This window comes from Ursus arctos, unplaced genomic scaffold (genome assembly GCF_023065955.2).
Source record: "Ursus arctos isolate Adak ecotype North America unplaced genomic scaffold, UrsArc2.0 scaffold_13, whole genome shotgun sequence".
Classification (NCBI taxonomy): domain Eukaryota; kingdom Metazoa; phylum Chordata; class Mammalia; order Carnivora; family Ursidae; genus Ursus; species Ursus arctos.
In genome coordinates this window covers 43274892-43296084 of record NW_026622797.1, presented here as the reverse complement: position 1 = coordinate 43296084, position 21193 = coordinate 43274892, and the positions used below count along the sequence as shown (strand labels likewise).

The window sequence follows — 21193 nt, the reverse complement described above, 5'->3', positions numbered from 1 at the left end:
ATAAGAAGCTGATACAACTCAACACTCAAAACGTGAATAATCTAGTTAAAAAACAGGCAGAAGATATGAACAGACATTTCTCCAAAGAAGACATACATATGGCCAACAGACACAAGAAAAGATGCTCAACATCTCTTATCAGGGACACACAGATCAAAACTACAACGAGATATCACCTCACACCTATCAGAATGGCTAAAATAAAAAACACAAGAAACAACAAGTGTTAACAAAGATGTGAGAAAGAAAGGAGCCCTCGTGCACAGTTGGTGGAAATGCAAACTGGTGCAGCCACTATGGAAAGCATATGGAGTTCCTCAAATTAAAAACAGAACTACTCTAAGATCCAGTAATCGCACTACTGGGTATTTACTCAAAGAATAGAAAAACACCAATTTGAAAGGATATGTGCACTCCTGTGTTTATTGCAGCATTATTTACAATAGCCAAATTATGAAAGCCGTCTAAGCATCCATGAATAGATGAATGGATAAAGAAGATATATGTATATCCTGTAATATTATTCAGCCATAAAAGGAATTAAATCTTGCCATTTGCAACAACATGGATAGAGCTAGAGAGTATAATGCCAAGCAAAATAAGTCAGTCAGAAAAAGACAAATACCATAAAATCTCACTCATATGTGGAATTTAAGAAATAAAGCAAATGAACAAAGTGGGGGAAAAAAGAGAGAGAGAGATTGAGAGAGAGAAACCAAGAAACAGACTCCGAACTATAGAGAACAAACCGATAGTTACCAGACAGGAGGTGGTGGGGGATGGGTGAAATAGGTAACGGGCATTAAAGAGTACACTTACCATGATGAGCACAGTATAACAGTGTATAAAATTGTTGAATCACTATATTGTATATCTGAAACTAATATAACATTGTATGTTAGCCATACTGAAATTAAAATTAAAAACTTAATAAAAATGAAAAAAAGAAAAATAAACAAGCAAAAATGTAATTCCTATTAAAAAATCTCTGCCCTAGAGCACTATAGTTTGGTTTACTTTAACCCTTTACTGACCATCTATTTAACTATGTGACATTATGCAGATCTGCACAACTCTGGATCTCTTTCCTCATCTATGAAATAAAATGACCTCTAAATTATCTCTCTAAATCCTGTTCTCTAATGATTTAATGTCCTATATTTTAATTTGAGATCTATAACTGCTCCCTTAAAATTAAAAACATGTTAGCTGTTTATCAACTTTTTTTTTTTTTTTAAGACAGGAAGATGGGGGAAGGGACAGAGAGAGAGAATCTCAAGAAGACTCCATGTCCAGCACAGAACCCTACATAGGGTTCAATCTCATGACCTGAGATCATGACCTAAGCCAAAATCAAAAGTCAGACGCTTAACCAAATGAGCCACCTAGGCGCCCTATTGTTGGCTGTTTAAACTAAAAATAGTAACAAACATGGATTCTATGCTGTAGGTAAAAGTAAAATATATGACAACAAGTACACAAAGGGTAATAATTGCAATATATTGTCATAAATTTTTTTTAAGTTAGGATCCACACCCAGCATGAAGTCCAGGGCAGGGCTTGAACTCAAAACCTTGAGATCAAGACCTGAGCTGAGACCAAGAGTCTGATGCTCTACCAACTGAGCCACCCAGGTGCCCCTTGTCATAAAATTTTTAATTCATGAAATAAAAATATTTTGAATATTTACTGCAATAAATTGAAGATGTTTCGGTAAAAAATGAATATATATTCTCTAAAGCAACCTAAAAAAAGTATAAGTAGATGTAATTAAAATGTCATGAGAGGAGATAAAATGGCATACTAAAAATGATTTTATTCACCCTCAAAAATGGAAAAAAATAGAACAGAGGAGCGAAGAACTGGTGAGACAAATGGAAGTCAAACACCAAGATGGTAGATTTAAACCCAAATACATTAATAATTATACTAAATGTAAATGAACCAAACATCCAATTAAAAGACAGAAATCAGACTGCTTAAAAAAGCAAAACCCTATATGTTGTTTACAAGAAACATACTTTAGAGATAAAGTCAAAACTGATTGAAAGTAAAGGGATGGATTGAGGTGTACCATGCAAACACTAAGCTTAAGAAAGCTGCTGTGGCTATACTGATATCAGACAGTGATCCCTAAGATGAAGAGTAGTACCATAGACTAATGAGGGTATTTTATAGCAATAAAAGGCAATATAATCAAGTATATAAATAACAATATAAATACAAAGCACCCAGACACATCAACTAAAGAGAACTATAGGCAAATCTACATAGTCGAAGACTCTAACACCTCTTTCTTAGTGATAGATAATACAAGTAGACACAAGTATTTTAACTACACTATCAACCAATTTATGTACTTGACAGTTATAGGCTATTATATGAAACAAAAGCAGAATAAATATTCTTCTCTAGTGGCACATGGAACATTGACCATGACATACCCAATGGTGGGCCATAAAATAAGCCTAAATAAATGTCAAAAGATTGAAATTATATGGAGTATGTTCTTTGGCCACAATGATACTAAATTAGAAATTAATAGAAATAATACCTAAACAATCCCAAAATACTTCAAAACTAAGCAACATACATTTTAAAAATATATGGATCAGAAAAAACTAATAAGGGAAACTGGAAAATATTTTTAAATCAATGATAATGAAACACAGCATACTAAAATTTGTGGAATACAACTAACCAGGTCTTTAAAAGAAACTTACAGCTTTAAATGTCAATATTATAAAAATATTAGTGGAATTATTTGAACACGATGACTTCTCCTTTCATCTTAAAAAGCTACAAGTAGAAGAGGAAGTTATACCTAAAATAAGTAAAAGAAGAAATAATAAAAATAATACTGGAAAGGAGTGAAACAAAAAATGGAAAAACATAGAGAAAAATCAACAAAACTAGAAGATAGTTCTTTAAAAAGATTGATAAATTTGATAAACCCTTAACAGGAGTGATCAAGGAAAAAAGTACCAATATCAGAGATATAAGAGGACATCACTACAGACCTTCTAGGCATTAAAGTGATAACGTGGGACTACCATTAAATTTAATTTGATAGCTCATTCAAAATGGATAAATTCCTTAACAGACATAAATTACCAAAATTGATTTAAGAGGAAATAAAAATTTAAATAACCCTATATCCTTAAAATATATTAAATTTATAATCAAACAATTTTCCACAAAGAAAACTCTAGGCCCAGATGGATTCACTGGGGGATGCTATCAAAACTTAAGGAAGAATTAATATCAATGCTATAAAAACACTCAGAAAATTGAGGAGGAGGGATCATTTTAAAAGACTACTATAACCCTCACTAAACCATTCTGCATGAAACCAGAACAGTGAATTCAGCAATGAATCAAGATACAAAGTCAATATACAAAAATCAATTGAATTTCTCCATCCTAGTAATAAGCACTTAGAAAACAGAATTTTTGAAAACGTCACCTATAAAGCATCAAAAAAATAAGATACTTAAGGATTAATTAGTGAAAGATGTGCAAAACTTCTACATTTCTACACTGAAAACTATAAAACACTGTTAAAAAAATTAAAGAAAACCTAAATAAATGGTGAATGATACCATTTTCATTGATTTCAAGACTCAATATTTTATGATGTCCATTCTCCCTAAACTGATAAGAGATTTAAAATTCCAACAGGCTAGGGCCGCCTGGGTGGCTCAGTTGGTTAAGTGACGGACTCTTGGTTTGGGCTCAGGTCATGATCTCAGGGTTTGAGATCAAGCCCCACGTCAGGCTCTGCACTCAGCCCAGAGCCTGCTTAAGATTCCTTCCCTCTCCTCCTGCCCCTCACCCTTCTTGCATGAGTTCTAAATAAATAAATAAATAAATGAAACCTTTTTAAAAAGTCCCTACAGGCTTTATTCCAGAAATTAGTAAGATGATTTTTTAATTTGTTTAGAAAGGCAAAGGATGAAGAATAGCCAAAACAAAAATATTAAAAAAGAAAAACAAATTGAGGACTTAATGTTACCTATCTTTAAGTCTTTTTTTAAATTTATAGTAATCAAGAAAATGTACTATCTGCATGAGACTAGACAAATTATCAAAGGCCAAAAATTGACCCAAAAATGCTCAGTCAAATAATTTTGAACAAGGGCACCAAAGCAATTAAATAATGAAAGGCAAATCCTTTTAACAAATGGTACTCCAGGGGCACCTGGGTAGCTCAGTTGGTTAAACATCTAACTTGATTTTGGCTCAGGTCATGACCTTAGGGTTGTGAGATGGATCCCTGCATCAGGCTCCACACTGGGCATGGAGCTTGCTTAAGATTCTCTCTCTCTGGGGCACCTGGGTGGCTCAGACGGTCAAGCATCTGCCTTTGGCTCAGGTCATGATAGAGTACCTCAGGGTCCTGGGATAGAGCCCTGAGTCAAGCTCCCTGTGAGAGTCTGCTTCTCCCGCTTCCTCTGCCGCTCCCCCACTCTTGCTCCCCCTCTCTCCAACAAAGAAAAACAAATTGTACTAGAACAATTGGAAATTCATATCAAAAAGAAACATCTAAAAACCGGTATCTAAAAGTCATATCTAAAAAGCAATTTTGGATGGATCATATATTTAAATATAGAAGTTAAAACAATTAAAAAACCATTATATAAAATCTTCATAACCCTAGGATAGATGAAGATTTCTTATAGAAGACACGGAAAACACAAACCATAAAGAAAATAATTGATAAATTGGATAAGTCAAAGTTAAAAACTTCTGCTCACTAAAACATACCACCAACAAATATATAGGTAAGTCAAATACTGGGAGAAAATATTCACAATGACTATATTTAACAAAGGACTTATATACAGAATACTTAAAGATCTCCTGCATCTCAAAAATGAAAGATATACAGTCAATTAGTGAGAAAAATATTTGAACGGCCACATCAAAAAAGAGGATATATAAATAGTCAATAACAAATTAAAAAGTGGTCAAAACTGTTAGTCATTGTCAAGTGTAAATTAAAAGCACAATGATACACTGCTACACACAACAGTGAATGGTGAAATTAAAAAGAAAGCCAAAGCCAACTGTTGAGAGGATGTGGCAGAACCAGAACTCTCATACAACTCTCAGGGGAATGCAAAGTAGTAAGAACCCTTTGAAAATGAGGAAATTACTTAAAAAGTTAAGCATATATCTCCCCTATCACCCAGCAATTCTAGTCATAGGTATTTATCCAAGAATATGTCCACAAAAAGCCTTGTCTATAAATATTTATACAGTTTTATCCATTATCACCAAAATTGGGGAGCAATCTAAATGCACATGAAGGATATGCAAACTATGATATGTTCGTGCAATGGAATTCTACTCAGCCATAAAAAGGGAAGATTAAGACACATAACAACATGGATGAATCATAAAGATATTATGCCAAGTAAAAGAAGGCAGGAACTAAAAGTGCATATTTCAGGGGCAGGGGGTAGGGTTAGGTATTGATTGGAGGGGAGCAGAAAAATTTCTGTGATGATGGAAATGTCTGTGTCTTAAAATGTATTTGCCAAAACTGATGTACTGGAATACTGAAGATCTGAGCATTTGATGTCATGTATATTACACCTAATTTTCAAAAGCAAAAATGGGATTCCAGTTCCAAGATGGCAAAGGAGCAGGAGACCTAAAGTTCATCTGGTCCCAGGAATTCAGCTAGAGAACTACGAAACCATTCTGAATACCTATGAACACAACTGCAGAATGAAGAAAAGAGTAGCAGAAACTCTATGAACAGAAAGGCAACCACTTTCTGCAAGGAGGAGAAAAGATGGCGGAGGAGTAGGGGATCCCTTTCTCAGCTGGTCCCCTGAGTCGAGCTGGATATCTACCAGACCATCCTGAACACCCACGGAATCAGCCTGAGACGCAGGAAGATACATCTGGATCTCTACAAACGAACATCTCCAGTGCTGAGTAGTGAGGTACGAAGTGGGGAGCCATGAATCTGCACACAGACATTGGAAGATAACCGGAAAGGGAAGGGAGCCAACACGCTCAGGCACTGGGAAGCGGTAGCCACCTGCACGGGGGAGCGGGCCAGACTCGTGGACCAGCACCTGCGAGAGAGCAGACTGAGACCATGAGCCCAGGAACACGCACGACCAGACTGAAAACCGAGCTCCGGAGCGTTCACTGGAACTGGACTGAAACCAGGAGCTCAGGAGTGCATGCGCATCCAAACTGAAAACCGGAGCTCTGGAGCTCGCACAAACCTCACTGAAACAGGGATCTCGGGAGCGCGTGTCGGAACCGGGGTTGGCTGGAGGTGTTAGAAGCACAAAGGACAGAGAGGTGCGGGCCCTGGAAGGAAGGGCTGGGAGAGCGGCTGCAGGAAGCACAACCCGGGATGCTGCAGGGTTTTTAGCAGCACCGACAGAAACAGAGTTAAAGTGGCCAGGAGAGCTCAGTAGAGAGCGGACTGCAATCTCTCTGTTCTGAGACAGAGGCTAGGATACAGCCACTGCTGCTCTGATTCTCAGAAGAGTCACAGAAAGCCGCCAGAGAACAAAAGCCCGGAAATACAAGCTCACATTGTGCCCATCCCCATCCCCCCTTGCAGGTGACAGGGAGACTCTACCCAGATAGGGTTGCCTGAGTATCAGCACAGCAGGCCCCTCCCCCAGAAGGCAGGCTGAAAAATCAAGAAGCCCACATCCCTAAGGTCCCTATAAAACAAGTGCACACTGCCTGGGTCCTGGTCAATAATTTGGGCTCTGGGCATCCCCGCAACCTCTCCTCATCAGAATGATGAGGGGAAATCCCCCCCAGCAAAGAAAAGATAATGAGTCTGTGGCCTCTGCCACAGAACTAATGGATATGGATATAACCAAATTGTCAGAAATGGAGTTCAGAGTAACAATGGTCAAGATGATGTGTAGGCTTGAAAAAAATATTAATGAAAATATTAATGAGAATATAGAATCTCTAAGGGCAGAAATGAGAGCAAATCTGGCAGAAATTAAAAATGCTATGAATCAAATGCAGCCTAAACTAGGCACTCTGATGGCGAGGGTAAATGAGGCAGAAGAACTAATTAGTGAATTGGAGGATGGGATGGTAGAAGAGAAAGTTAAAACAGAAACTTGGCTCAAAAAAATCTGATCTCAAGAATGTAGATTACGGGAGATTACTGACTCAATCAAACGTTCCAATGTCAGAATCATTGGCATCCCTGAGGGGATGGAGAAAGAGAGACGTCTAAAAGAGATATTTGAACAAATTGTAGCTGAGAACTTCCCTAATTTGGCAAAGGAAACAAGCATTCGTGTCCTAGAGGCAGCGAGGACCCCTCCCAAGGTCAATGAGAACAGACCTACACCACATCACGTCAGAGTGCAATTCACAAATATTAGATCCAAGGATACAGTACTGATAGTGGCCAGGGGGAAGAAAATCCTTACGTACAGAGGGAAAAATATCAGAATAACATCAGACCTGTCTACAGAGACCTGGCAGGCCAGGAAGGGTTGGCAGGGTATTTTCAAAGCTCTATCTGAGAAGAACATGCAGCCAAGGATCCTTTATCCAGCAAGGCTGTCATTCAGAATTGATGGAGAGATAAGGACCTTCCAGGATCGACAGAAACTGAAGGAATTCATAACCACCAAAACAGCCCTACATGAGATATTAAGGGGGGGTTCTATAAAAGTAAAAAGGCCCCAAGAGTGATATGGAACAGAAATTTACAATCTATAGAAACAAAGACTTCATAGGAAACATGACATCATTAAAATCATATCTCTCAATAATCACTCTCAATGTGAATGGCCTAAATGCTCCCATAAACGCAAACAGGGTTGCAGATTGGATAAAAAGACATGACCCATCCATTTGCTGTCTACAAGAGACTCATTTTGAACCTAAAGATACATCCAGACTGAAAGTGAAGGGATGGAAAACCATCGTTCATGCCAATGGACCTCAAAAGAAAGTTGGGGTAGCAATGCTCATATCAGACAGATTGGATTTTAAACTAAAGACTATAATTAGAGACACAGAAGGGCACTATATTATTCTTAAAGGATGTATTCAAGAAGTGGATCTCACAATTATAAATATATATGCCCCCAACAGGGGAGCAGCAAGATACACAAGCCAACTCTTAACCAGAATAAAGAGACATATAGATAAAAATACACTAATAGTAGGAGACCTCAACACTCCACTATCAGCAATAGACAGATCACCTAAGCAAGAAATCAGCAAAGAAACAAGAGCTTTGAATGCCATACTCAATGAGTTGGACCTCATAGATATATATAGAACACTACACCCCAGAACCAAAGAATACTCATTCTATTCTAATGCCCATGGAACATTCTCAAGAATAGACCGTGTTCTGGGTCACAAAACAGGTCTCAACCAATACCAAAAGACTGAAATTATTCCCTGCATATTCTCAGACCACAACACTCTGAAATTGGAACTCAACCACAAGGAAAAATTTGGAAGAAACTCAAACACTTGGAGACTAAGAACCATCCTGCTCAGGAATGACTCAATAAACCAGGAAATCAAAAATCAATTTAAACAATTTATGGAGACCAACGAGAATGAAAACATATCGGTCCAAAACCTATGGGATACTGCAAAGGCAGTCCTAAGGGGGAAATACATAGCCATCCAAGCCTCACTCAAAAGAATAGAAAAATCTAAAATGTAGTTTTTATATTCTCACCTCAAGAAGCTGGAACAGCAACAGAGGGACAGGCCTAATCCATCCACGAGGAAGCAGTTGACCAAGATTAGAGGGGAAATCAATGAATTAGAAACCAGGAGTACAGTAGAGCAGATCAACCGAACTAGAAGCTGGTTCTTCAAGAGAATCAATAAAATTGACAGACCACTGGCAAGACTTATCCAAAAGAATAGAGAAAGGACCCAAATTAATAAAATTATGAGTGAAAAAGGAGAGGTCACAACCAATACCAATGAAATTGGAAGGATTATTAGAAACTTTTATCAACAGCTATATGCCAATAAATTAAGCAATCTGGAAGAGATGGAGGCCTTCCTGGAAACCTATAAACTACCAAGACTGAAACAGGAAGAAATTGATTTTTTAAACAGGCCAATTAATTATGAAGAGATTGAGTCAGTGATAAACAACCTTCCAAATAACAAAACTCCAGGCCCGGATGGTTTTCCTGGGGAATTCTACCAAACATTCAAAGAAGAAATAATACCTATTCTCCTAAAGCTATTTCAAAAAATAGAAACAGAAGGAAAGCTACCAAACTCATTCTATGAGGCCAATATTACCTTGATCCCCAAACCAGGCAGAAACCCCATCAAAAAGGAGAATTACAGACCGATTTCCCTAATGAATATGGACGCCAAAATCCTCAACAAGATCCTGGCTAATAGAATCCAACAGTACATTAAAAGATTATCCAACATGACCAAGTGGGATTCATCCCTGGGATGCAAGGGTGGTTCAACATTCACAAATCGATCAGTGTCTTAGATTTTATCCAGAAGGAAAAATTCAAAAATCATATGATTCTCTCAATAGATGCAGAAAAAGCATTTGACAAAATACAGCATCCTTTCCTGATTAAAACCCTTCAGAGTGTAGGGATAGAGGGTACATTCCTCAATCTCATAAAAATCATCTATGAAAAGCCTACAGCAAATATCATTCTCAATGGGGAAAAGCTGGAAGCCTTTCCCTTAAGATCAGGAACACGACAAGGATGCCCACTCTCGCCATTATTATTCAACATAGTACTAGAAGTCCTAGCAACAGCAATCAGACAACAAAAAGGGATAAAAGGTATCCAAATCAGCAAAGAAGAAGTCAAAATGTCTCTCTTCGCAGATGACATGATACTCTATATGGAAAACCCAAAAGAATCCACTCCCAAACTATTAGAAGTTATAGAGCAATTCAGTAATGTGGCGGGATACAAAATCAATGCTCAGAAATCAGTTGCATTTCTATACATGAATAATGAGACTGAAGAAAGAGAAATTAGGGAATCCATCCCATTTACAATAGCACCAAAAACCATACGTTACTTTGGAATTAACTTAACTAGAGACTTAAAAGATCTATATTCTAGAAACTATAAATCACTCTTGAAAGACATTGAAGAAGACACAAAAAGATGGAAAAATATTCCATGCTCATGGATTGGAAGAATTAACATAGTTAAAATGTCCATGCTACCCAGAGCAATCTACACTTTCAATGCCATCCCAATCAAAATACCAATGACATTTTTCAAAGAACTGGAACAAATAGTCCTTAAATTTGTATGGAACCAGAAAAGGCCCTGAATCGCCAAGGAACTGTTGAAAAGGAAAAACAAAATTGGGGGCATCACAATGCCGGATTTCGAGCTGTACTACAAAGCTGTGATCACAAAGATAACATGGTACTGGCACAAAAACAGACACATAGACCAATGGAACAGAACAGAGAACACAGAAATGGACCCTCAGCTCTTTGAGCAACTAATCTTTGATAAAGCAGGAAAAAACATCCGGTGGAAAAAAGACAGTCTCTTCAATAAATGGTGCTGGGAAAATTGGACAGCTACATGCAAAAGAATGAAACTTGACCACTCTCTCACACCATACACAAAGATAAACTCCAAATGGATGAAAGACCTAGATGTGAGACAGGAATCCATCAAAATCCTAGAAGAGAACATAAGCAGCAACCTGTACAACATCGGCCAAAGCAACCTTTTTCGTGACACATCTCCAAAGGCAAGAGAAACAAAAGATAAAATGAATTTATGGGACTTCATCAAGATAAAAAGCTTCTGCACAGCCAAGAAAACAGTCAAAAAAAACTAAGAGGCAGCCCACGGAATGGGAGAATATATTTGCAAATGACACTACAGATAAAGGACTGGTATCCAAGATCTACAAAGAACTTCTCAAACTCAATACGCGAGAAACAAATAAACAAATCATAAAATGGGCAGAAGATATGAACAGACACTTTTCCAATGATGACATACAAATGGCTAACAGACACATGAAAAAATGTTCAAAATCATTAGCCATCAGGGAAATTCAAATCAAAACCACACAAAGATACCACCTTACGCCAGTTAGAATGGCAAAAATTGACAAGGCAAGAAACAACAATTGCTGGAGAGGATGTGGAGAAAGGGGATCCCTCCTACATTGTTGGTGGGAATGCAAGTTGGTACAGCCACTCTGGAAAACAGTGTGGAGGTCCCTTAAAAAGTTAAAAATTGAGCTACCCTATTACCCAGTCATTGCACTACTGGGTATTTAACCCAAAGATACAGACGTAGTGAAGAGAAAGGCCATATGCACCCCAATGTTCATAGCAGCATTGTCCACAATAGCTAAATTGTGGAAGGAGCCGAGATGCCCTTCAACAGATGACTGGATTAAGAAGATTTGGTCCAGATATACAATGGAATATTAGTCAGCCATCAGAAAGAACGATTTCACAACATTTGCAGCAACATGGATGGGACTGGAGGAGATAATGCTAAGTGAAATAAGTCAAGCAGAGAAAGACAATTATCATATGGTTTCACTCATTTATGGAACATAAGAAATAGGAAGATCGGTAGGAGAACGAAGAGAAGAATGAAGGGGGGGTAAACAGAAGGGGGAATGAACCATGAGAGACTGTGGACTCTGGGAAACAAACTGAGGGCTTCAGAGGGAAATGGGTGGGAGATTGGGATAAGTCGGTGATGGGTATTAAGGAGAGCACATATTGCATGGTGCACTGGGTGTTATATGCAAATAAGGAATCATGGAACACTGCATCAAAAACTGGGAATGTACTCTATGGTGACTAATATAACAAAATAAAAATTATTTAAAAAAAAAGAAATCCATGAAAGCAAAAATAAAAAATAAAGAAATAAAAATTTTTAAAAAGCAAAAATGTAAAAAAAAAAAGTATAGGAAAAAAAATAGGGAAAATAAAACCTGACAGACAGTGCTATTACAGAAGATGTGGTGATGCCAACGAGAACTGGGGCTAAGTTTGAGAACACAGATCAAGAGAATAACACATGTGCTTCTTTCCACTCTGGTTTTTATGTGTGCCATACAGGATGATTTCTGCCTAACTCCATCATGTATGCTCTGCTTTGTTAAGGAAAGGGAAAAACATATCCATCCATTTCCTGGGCTCTCGAGAAGCATTCTTCTCAGTGTCTCCACTGGACCTTCTCTCTACCCATCACAGGATTCACCAGATTCCACTGTAAGTAGCTGTTCACAAACCTATCTTTCCCCACAAGCACAATGCCTGCAGAAACAGTGGATAATTAGTAAACATTTATTAGAAGAATAAATGAATTCCCATGCATTATCACATAACTAAGGCCATAAGTCATTCTCATTCTCAACCAGTTGTTTTCAAGGGCGATTACTTACCTCTGCCCCCGAAGAACAGCTGCATACAGATGAATGCATTGACTGTCTTGAACCAACCAATACAGGAGCCCATCGCTAAGGTCTAAAGTTAGAGCAACTACCTAAATAGAAAATAAGGTAAGAAAATGAATCAAATACATGTCTGGAGGATACCTTTGTGAATAAGTCACACCTACACAATAGACTTTAATATCTTCTTTGGAATAAAAAACTCAGTGATTTTTACCTTCCACTGAATACAAAATTATGTGAGTGTGCCTATTGTTATGAAATTTGAATGTAGACACTGGTTTTCTAAAAATCCTCAAAAGGCAGGGACTTCTATAAATTTAGCTCTGGTGGTTCTCAAAGTATGATTCTCGGACCCACAGCATCAGCATCACCTAGAAACTTATCACAAATTCTCAACACATTTCAGGTCCTACTGAATCAGGAACTTTGAACCACAGTGTTAAGCCTTGCCTAAAGCTGGCCAGAAATTTGGACTCTGGCCACATCAGCCAATGAATTTCTTTGTTGTTTTAATCTGTTGTTCCCAAACATGGATGCACATTAGAATCATCTGCTGAGTTCTTTAAACCCCTTCAATTCCCAGAGTGCCTCCTATTAAGTTATAATCTCTGGAGTTGGAACCCAGTTTCCAGTGTGTTTTCAAATTCTCCAGATAATTCCAATATGTCACCAAGCTTGAGAACCAAGGTCTTAAGCCATTTTAAATTATATTTTCTGTTAATTAAACCAAAACATCCTGACACGTTTAAAAAATATAATACACACAGGGTTTTTATGTGTTATAATTAGATAGAGTCAGGTATATATAAAGTTCTATTTCCAGCTAACATCTGAAAACCACTCCTTACTAATCTTTCCTCGTCTTCTTGAAATGGTGCCTGTCTTAATTTTATGTCCAGTTGTCTAGGTAAGGCCTGAGGAACGACTGCTTCTCTTATGAAACAGACCGCATGGATAGAAGTTACAACACAAGGGAACTATTTGCTTTCTTTGGCTTTACAGGTATTTTTCAAATAAGCTGAGATTGCCAGGTGCCTGACCTCAGAGTGGTTGACTGTTTCTAGAGCAGACCTAGAGGCTAAGAGGAATCAAGGATTAAAGTTGATGACTATGTCTTTAACAAGACACCGCAGCATAAAAACAAAAATGATGAGCCAGTGAGAAATGTAAAAAAGAATACAGCAAGGTATCCAAGAACTGAAAATTCTTGCTGACAGGTTCCCCAAGGCCTGCTCCAAAGGCCCATCACTGCGAGAAACTCCAGGGGTCATATATATCACAGCCTCTGTCTTCAAGGAAACTCAACCTCCTCCTTTCCCACAAGATTAAACAACAACAACAAAAACCCTATTCTAGCAATCCCCAGCCCTTGGGAAGTTGCATCATGTCCTTGCCTCAGGCTAAAAGAAATGTACTGACTATTGTCTCAGTTAAAGTAAAATCGGGTTCATCTGGTTTGGTTATTTATAATGAGATGCACTCGAGTTTTCCGAATTACAAAGTCTCTTTTATCTCTTAAAAAAAGAATACTCTACAACTCCCTGTTCTAGAATACAGCAAGCAACTCGAGCTCTAAGCAAAATTCAGGTGTTGAGTCATTACCTCATTCCTTTGCATCTGTGGTTTGGGCCCATATTTAAACAGAGCCAGAGGATGTTCCATAAATCTTCGGTAACCGTTGTTATGTTTAATAATGCCCATGCCTTGGAAAGGATCCTTTTGATCGAAACTAAAAGCTTGAGGTTTAATCCTGTGGTAAAATGTACTATGTACTAGGAGCCCGCCCGATCCATCAGATGTGGCAAAGGGTATCTGTTCACTTTAGATGAGAATCTCGTCGCATTCTCCCTTTGAATCACACAAATATCAAGTCTTCCTCTAAGTAATCGCTGACTACTTTATTATACCTGCTGACAGCAAAGTGTCTCCTGACTCCGTGATAAGTCTATGAGTAACGTATGAAGGAATGACAGTGAAATGGAGAGTTTTGCTCAGTGCAAAATGTGTTACCTTCAAAACACCCACTAGCATTAACGGAAGCAGATGGGTAAGACATCAAACCATGGACCCAGAACACAGATTTGTATAAGCAGCAAGGCTCGCCAGCCAGTGAGAGGACTTGGATTGGGGGTTTAAGCAAGGGTGTGCTTCCCCAAACATGCTGAGAAATTTAATTTCTCACTCATTCACAGAAAAGTCCCCAGGGCCACTGTAGAACTTTCCTGAGTGAACATGTCTCAAATGACCAGATTGGACCAGTAGGGGAAATTACTGACAAAGCCCCAGGAATAGATAAAAAGTTACTCCTGAGATAATATTATCTTTAATAAGCTTTTATGAAAATAAAAGTGCTTTGCCCCAACACTTATTATTGAGGCATAAAAAATATACTCTCCTGTATTCAGACTGAAGTGGCCCCAAAATAGAATTAAGGGATGTTTTCATGATCTGACAGGAATGATTAATCTCTGAATATGTGTGTAAATTTTCATTTCTTTTAAATGTCTGTGCTATAATCTGTATATGCAAATAAGGTCTTTGAAATACCCTAGGAATTACAGTCCACGTATCCTGGAATTGGAGATCATGTAACTCACAATTCGTTTGTTTATAAATGATCTGGTATATCTATATTATGTGTATTTTATCTCTATTGGCAGAAAAAAATGATTAAAAAATAAGAAAAAATTTAAGGAATATTCTAGGTTGAAATAGGATGAACACTTTTCTTTTTCATGCTTTTCTAAATTCCTACAGCAAACATATGTTACTGCTATGATCAGGAAACACAAAATTTAGAAATTAAGATGAATAGCTACAGGGTTTTAAGAAAATACGTACTGCTCCTAGAAGTTGAGCAAGTAACATGTGTTTAGAAGCATTCCTATATCAGGTGTGTTTTTCAGATTTAGTTACGGTAATAAGAACTTAACTATTAAGTGGTTACCATGTGCCTGGAACTATTCTCAGTACTTCCCATTAATTATCTCATTTAATCTTTGCAACAACCCTAAGAAGAAGGACAATTGCTAATATTCCCATTTTTCGGATAAGGAAACAGACAAAGAAAAGTCAAATAATTTGCCTAGGAGTGATGCAGCTTTTAGAGCAGTCAGTACCCAAAATTGATGGAATATAAGAAAACATCTAATCATTACCCAACAAGAAGCTCTAAAATATCCAATATAATTCCTGAGAACTATAAAAACAGAAATTAAGATGCTTTTAAGTGTGGGTCCATTCAAGATAAAGCAAATTACAAAATTCTCCATATTGTATTTTTATTTATTTAATCATTATGACAATTAAATGAGACTTAGAGAAATTTTGGTTATACCAACATCTGGACAGTATTTCCTTTCAGATTCTACCTGAACTATTCACAATAAGCAGAAACAGTAGTCATAACTGTATAATAGCACTATTTAATATTACTAAGTGATCAAATCTTATTTTTAATTCGTCACCTTTTTCCCAGAAATCCAAGGCTGTGCCTGTAGTATAAGGGAACTTTCTCCATTTAGCCTGGTACTTTCCACTGAGTATAATGTGGTCCAATAGAGAAAACCTCCAACTGCATCCACCACCATGTCATTCACCAACAACTTCACATGAGTCACAATGTCTGTGTGCCCTGTCAACAGAGACTGCCTTTGTATCTAGAAAACATAAGTGTACGGTGGGTTAATAATTTTCACATGACATGGTTATTTCTGAGTAGCTTATTGCAATCATTAGTAAACTGCTCCATTCATCCAATCCCGAATATTTATTAGCACTATGTGCTCAGTAGTGTGCAAACCCTTGGGGACATAATAGTCACGGGGAACACCCTCGTGGAGCTCATCTCTTTTCATGACTCTAGAAAAAAGGGAGGCAAATTGATTTTGACTTAAAATGTTTACTTTTCCTAATCATACAACCAGACAATTGAAAAACTGCTAGATAAGAATGCATTTGATTGGACTCTTGAGAAGATGTATACATCCTGATAAATGATGATGTCTCTCCTTTCTCTTCTCTATCGGTATATTTCCCTAATATTAATTACTGCCATTACTGCATACCTATTATGTGTCAGGCAGTGTATATTTTCATCTTTAAAATATTAGCTTCTGTAACCCTAACATTATAAAGGATTTCTATCTCAAGTTAACCAGGTTCAAAGAAGTTAAGTAATTTTCCCTGGGGTTAAACAATTTTGTAAGAGATAGAGCAAACACTTGAAAGCAGTTTTTACATCTACTCTTCCACTTCCTCCTTCAAAACTATTTTTAAACTAATCCATTTCAGGGAGTATTCTCAGATTTACCCCATTCAACTCCATTCCACCTGCATATCGTTGGCACTTATGAATTCAGACTATACCACATTGCTTTGTCTCTAAATACATTGCTTTGCATGCTTCTTCTATTATTTTATATATGTTTTTTATCTCGTCAAAAGTACAAGGACGAGTAGCGATGGTTTGCACAACAGTGAGCATACTAAAAAACACTGTGTTTTATACAATAAAAGGGTGAAATTTATTGTATGTGAATTGTATCTCATAAAGTTGAATTTTTTAAAGCATATACATGTCTACTACTTACTTTATATTCCCTACTACGCCTATCCTCATGGCTTTCAACACATTGGTAGTAGATACACGATTGTTGAGTGAATAAATGGACAATTAGTGCCCTCCTGATTAGAAAATGACTCCAGGATAATATTTCTTGACCGGTCAGACCACTATTCTCATCATTAGCCATCCTTCTCTTCGAAGTCTACCACTACGCAGCTGCGCAGGATGGCTTCCTTTTGCATCCAGCTACACTTTCCAGCCTCTCCGCCCTACTCTGCGCCCCCGGAGGCTGGGGCTATAGACTGCATCAGCTGGACTCCTCTGGCTTCCAGGGACCCGCAGCTAATGGACGCACTGACAGAAGATCAGAGGGCAGAAGGAAAGAAGGCCAGGTGGCCTTAGTCACTCAGATCTGACAGTGGCTGGGTTTCACGTCAGCAGCTCCTATAACTACAGCCCTCACCAGCTTCTGCCCCTCAGCCCCCTGCCCCCATCTGCCTGAAGGTGGTTGTATCTTCCCCCACTTCCTAGCCCCGGGCGTGCTTCCACATCCTTTGCTCATTTCCCTTAGCCTTCTCCACACCTTTGAAAATAGTCGCTTCTCTGGGTTTCCTTTAATCATGCCTTGGGGTGTGTCATCTTCCTCCAGGACACTGACCCACAGGTGAACGTTTTCATATATTTAAGATATTACTGAAAATAGAGAACTAGTATACCAAATAGTGATATAAAGCTTCCTTTCCATATAAATATCTCTTAATTAAAAAGTGAGTAGGTTTGGAGACAATATTAAATAAATAATAGCATAGGTGGCATCCAAGGATGAAAAAGAAATCATGAAAATGACATGGAAGTCACCGAAGTGGGTATTGTTCTAAAGCATCTAGAATGCTGAGCTTTAACTTACCACGTATGTCTTTCCAGCCCAGTAGAGAAACTGACCCAGCCAATCAAAGGCTAAAGCCCCTGCTCCTGTGATGTTGGATATGGGATAGTTTTCTGAGACATCCGTCCCGTTCAGCAGCCACACGTAAACATCCCCTTTCATGTCGCTGTAGTAGAGGCTGTTGTTATACCAATCCATGTCTCAAAACAAAGTGAATTGGTAGCAGTTATTTCTCAGGCACGCCAGCATAAGTGTGGTGAGTCCACCCATCACACATGCATCTCCATATAATTGTAAAGCGCATACGAACATGATATTCATTAGAACTTCAGGGATCTGTCAAGAATGTTTCAATAATGTTCTTGCAAAATCTCAACCCCTGGGACTACGGAGAGGGATTAATATTCACTGGGCCCCACGTCTTTGCCAGACATTGTCCTGGACACTTAACACACCTCACTTACATCTGAAAACAAAGGTATGAGTTAGGAATTATCCCCGTTTTCGGGGCGCCTGGATGGCACAGCGGTTAAGCGTCTGCCTTCGGCTCAGGGCGTGATCCTGGCATTATGGGATCGAGCCCCACATCAGGCTCCTCCTCTATGAGCCTGCTTCTTCCTCTCCCACTCCCCCTGCTTGTGTTCCCTCTCTCACTGGCTGTCTCTATCTCTGTCGAATAAATAAATAAAATCTTTAAAAAAAAAAAAGGAATTATCCCCATTTTCGACTTGGTAAACCTGAGACTCAGTGAGATTATCTCTGCCCTAGGCCTCACAGATTCAAACAGTAGAAGCCCAGATTCAAGACAACTCCAAAGCATCATTCTTTCTACTGTGACCACACTGCTTCCTAAGTCCAAGTCCTTCCTCTATTGCTCAGAAATGCCGTACTTTTAGTGGCCCAGCAAATAGAACAAATAATTCACGTAATTAGAGAAAATGTCTGCAGGCAAGCTCACCGGTACACCATCCCACAATGAAGACTTTCCTTCATCCTAAGGTCTTCAAGGCAAAATCGCATACTTATTACTTAATAATCGTCTTTGTCAAGAAATTATTCTTCCACTTTACTTAGAACTTCACGCAACCATTCCTTGCTTCAGTCTTATAGCGACTATAGTAAATTACTTAAGTGTAGCTGTTTTCGTGGAACCAGAGAGGTTGTTACCTCGAGATAACATTGAGAGGTTCAAATACAGGAGAACTATATCAAAGCCTTACTAAAATGGACATAAATCAATAAATAGCCTCACATTTGAAATAACAAATAACACCCATACTGGAGAACTGGCATTTTCTTAATGGCATCACTGGTAGTGTAGTTCAGTCAATGTTTTTTCCTTTCGTTATTGACCTTATACCAAAACACTCAATTCTTTGGATGTATCGAAGAGCTTAGGAGGTCTTATATGTGGAAACCTGACATCCAAGTGGACAAGGATTTGGTGGTTACCTGACACATTTCCTATATCAGAGGATAAGAATTCTCCTGGGCCAAAGCTATTCAATGGCTTACTCCAAAGACCATCTTCTTTCACAGCCATGATAAATGGTGGTTCTGAAGCTGTTTGGTGAAAAAGAAATTAAAAGAAATATCACAGAAAGCACATGTTTTAAGGTACACATCTTATACCCAAGATTTCCTTTATAAAGTAGAAGACTATTGACATTTGAAAAATACTATGGAAGGATATGAGTGATTACATCTGCTTAACAGAATTATCTATTGTATTAATAGATATTGTATTAAGAGATAATTTTCTGATTTTTACATAAATAATTGAAATTGAATGTGAAGAGAAATGTGTGGTGATGCTGCCTCCATAGCAATGCCATGGTCATGGCACCATTACCCCTCCCCCTTTGGCTATTGGTTGCCATGGCTCCATGCAGAGCCCCCAGAAGTCATGGTGATAACAACAGCAATATAAGTGTTATAGTTCTCTTTCCACATTCTGTCAGCCAAGAGGGTGGAGTTCAGCATAATTTACAGCCCTCAACGTCTCTCACCATGACCTTCAGAGTTCAAAGGGTATTAATTGCTTCATAAACCATGAGAAAGAAGAAAACCATAAAGAAGAAGAAAATTATATTGTTTCCTCAAAGATCTCTTGAAAAAGTTAAGATAATAATTTAGAAACATAAATTAAATATCACACAATGCTTTATTTGCTTTCCTCATGCAGATAATAAACACATACTCAAGAGATCCACGCATCCTCATTCCAGTTTCTTTACCACATCGGAGTTAAGGACACAGGGAATAAACCTATTTTGTCAAAATTACTCCTCAATCAAGAGCATGTTCTCACCTGGCACCAGGGTAGTACCCACCGACGGCTCTGACCAAGGGCCCGGCCCCTTGGGAGAACTGGCTCTCACGGAAACTTTGTATCTCGTAGCACTCTGCAGCTCGGGCACATGAAGCATGGTCCCACTGATGTTCGAGAAAACATGAGTGGTTTCAGGAAAGTCTTGCATTGATACTTTCACCTCATAAATCCAGTTCTGCCAGGCAGAGGGGCCTAATCAGAAGAGTTAAACCATATTACTCACCAGGATGAGCGAGCCAAGGGCAAACAAAAGGCTGTCCATGAATTCATCTACAGCTTCATCGTGAGTGGAAGGGTAATTGGGCAGTAAACATGCTACCTGCTAGTCGCCAGGGTTACCCTGACGATAGGACTAGGACACTGTCCATTCCAGCCACGCCATAGTCCATGCTCCCTCGAAGGGGACATCATTTCCAACACATCAGAGTCAAAGCTCAGTCAAAGCTACACATGTGGCTGCATAAAATTATCAGAGGTGTGTCAAGTAACACCCCCAGGTGTACCCAGGCTCCTAAGAAAGAAATGTTTAATGATGAATCTCTAATGTAACGCTCAGTGTTTGTACAGCTTGTTCGTCCCAGAAGCCCAAACTATACAAAACCAAACAACAACAACAACAAAAACTGCCTCTCGAGTGGTTGAAATATACAGCAGACTGGCATAATTAGCTTTGCCTTCAAGTCAAAAATAGCCCATGTTTGCTCAATACTCTAGGACCAGGAGTTGGCAAACTACAGCCCACAGGCCAAATCTGGCCCACTGCCTGTTTTTGTATATAAAATTGTACTGGAGCAGCCACAGTTCCTCATTTACATATTATCTAGGGCTGTTTACACACCGCAACGACAGACTTGAGGACTTACACAGAGACCAGATGGCCCACCAGAGCTGAACATATGTATACTATCTAGTCCTTCCTTTACAGAAAAAGCTAGATCCTGTGCTAAGTGTTCTACTGACACACCTTAGTTCTGTC

At 38.4% G+C, this 21193-nt stretch overlaps 1 protein-coding gene across 1 annotated transcript in view; it reads right to left on the bottom strand.

The window, feature by feature from the left end:
• ROS1 (ROS proto-oncogene 1, receptor tyrosine kinase) overlaps positions 1–21193 on the bottom strand; it is a 118502-nt gene that overhangs the window by 61119 nt on the left and 36190 nt on the right. Inside the window, exons 14-18 of the mRNA XM_057311122.1 lie at positions 20197–20409; positions 19338–19448; positions 17907–18085; positions 15900–16091; positions 12421–12521 (exon numbers count right to left, since the gene is read on the bottom strand). Of these exons, the coding sequence (XP_057167105.1) occupies positions 12421–12521; positions 15900–16091; positions 17907–18085; positions 19338–19448; positions 20197–20409 (796 nt within the window). The remainder of the gene's footprint in view (positions 1–12420; positions 12522–15899; positions 16092–17906; positions 18086–19337; positions 19449–20196; positions 20410–21193) is intronic.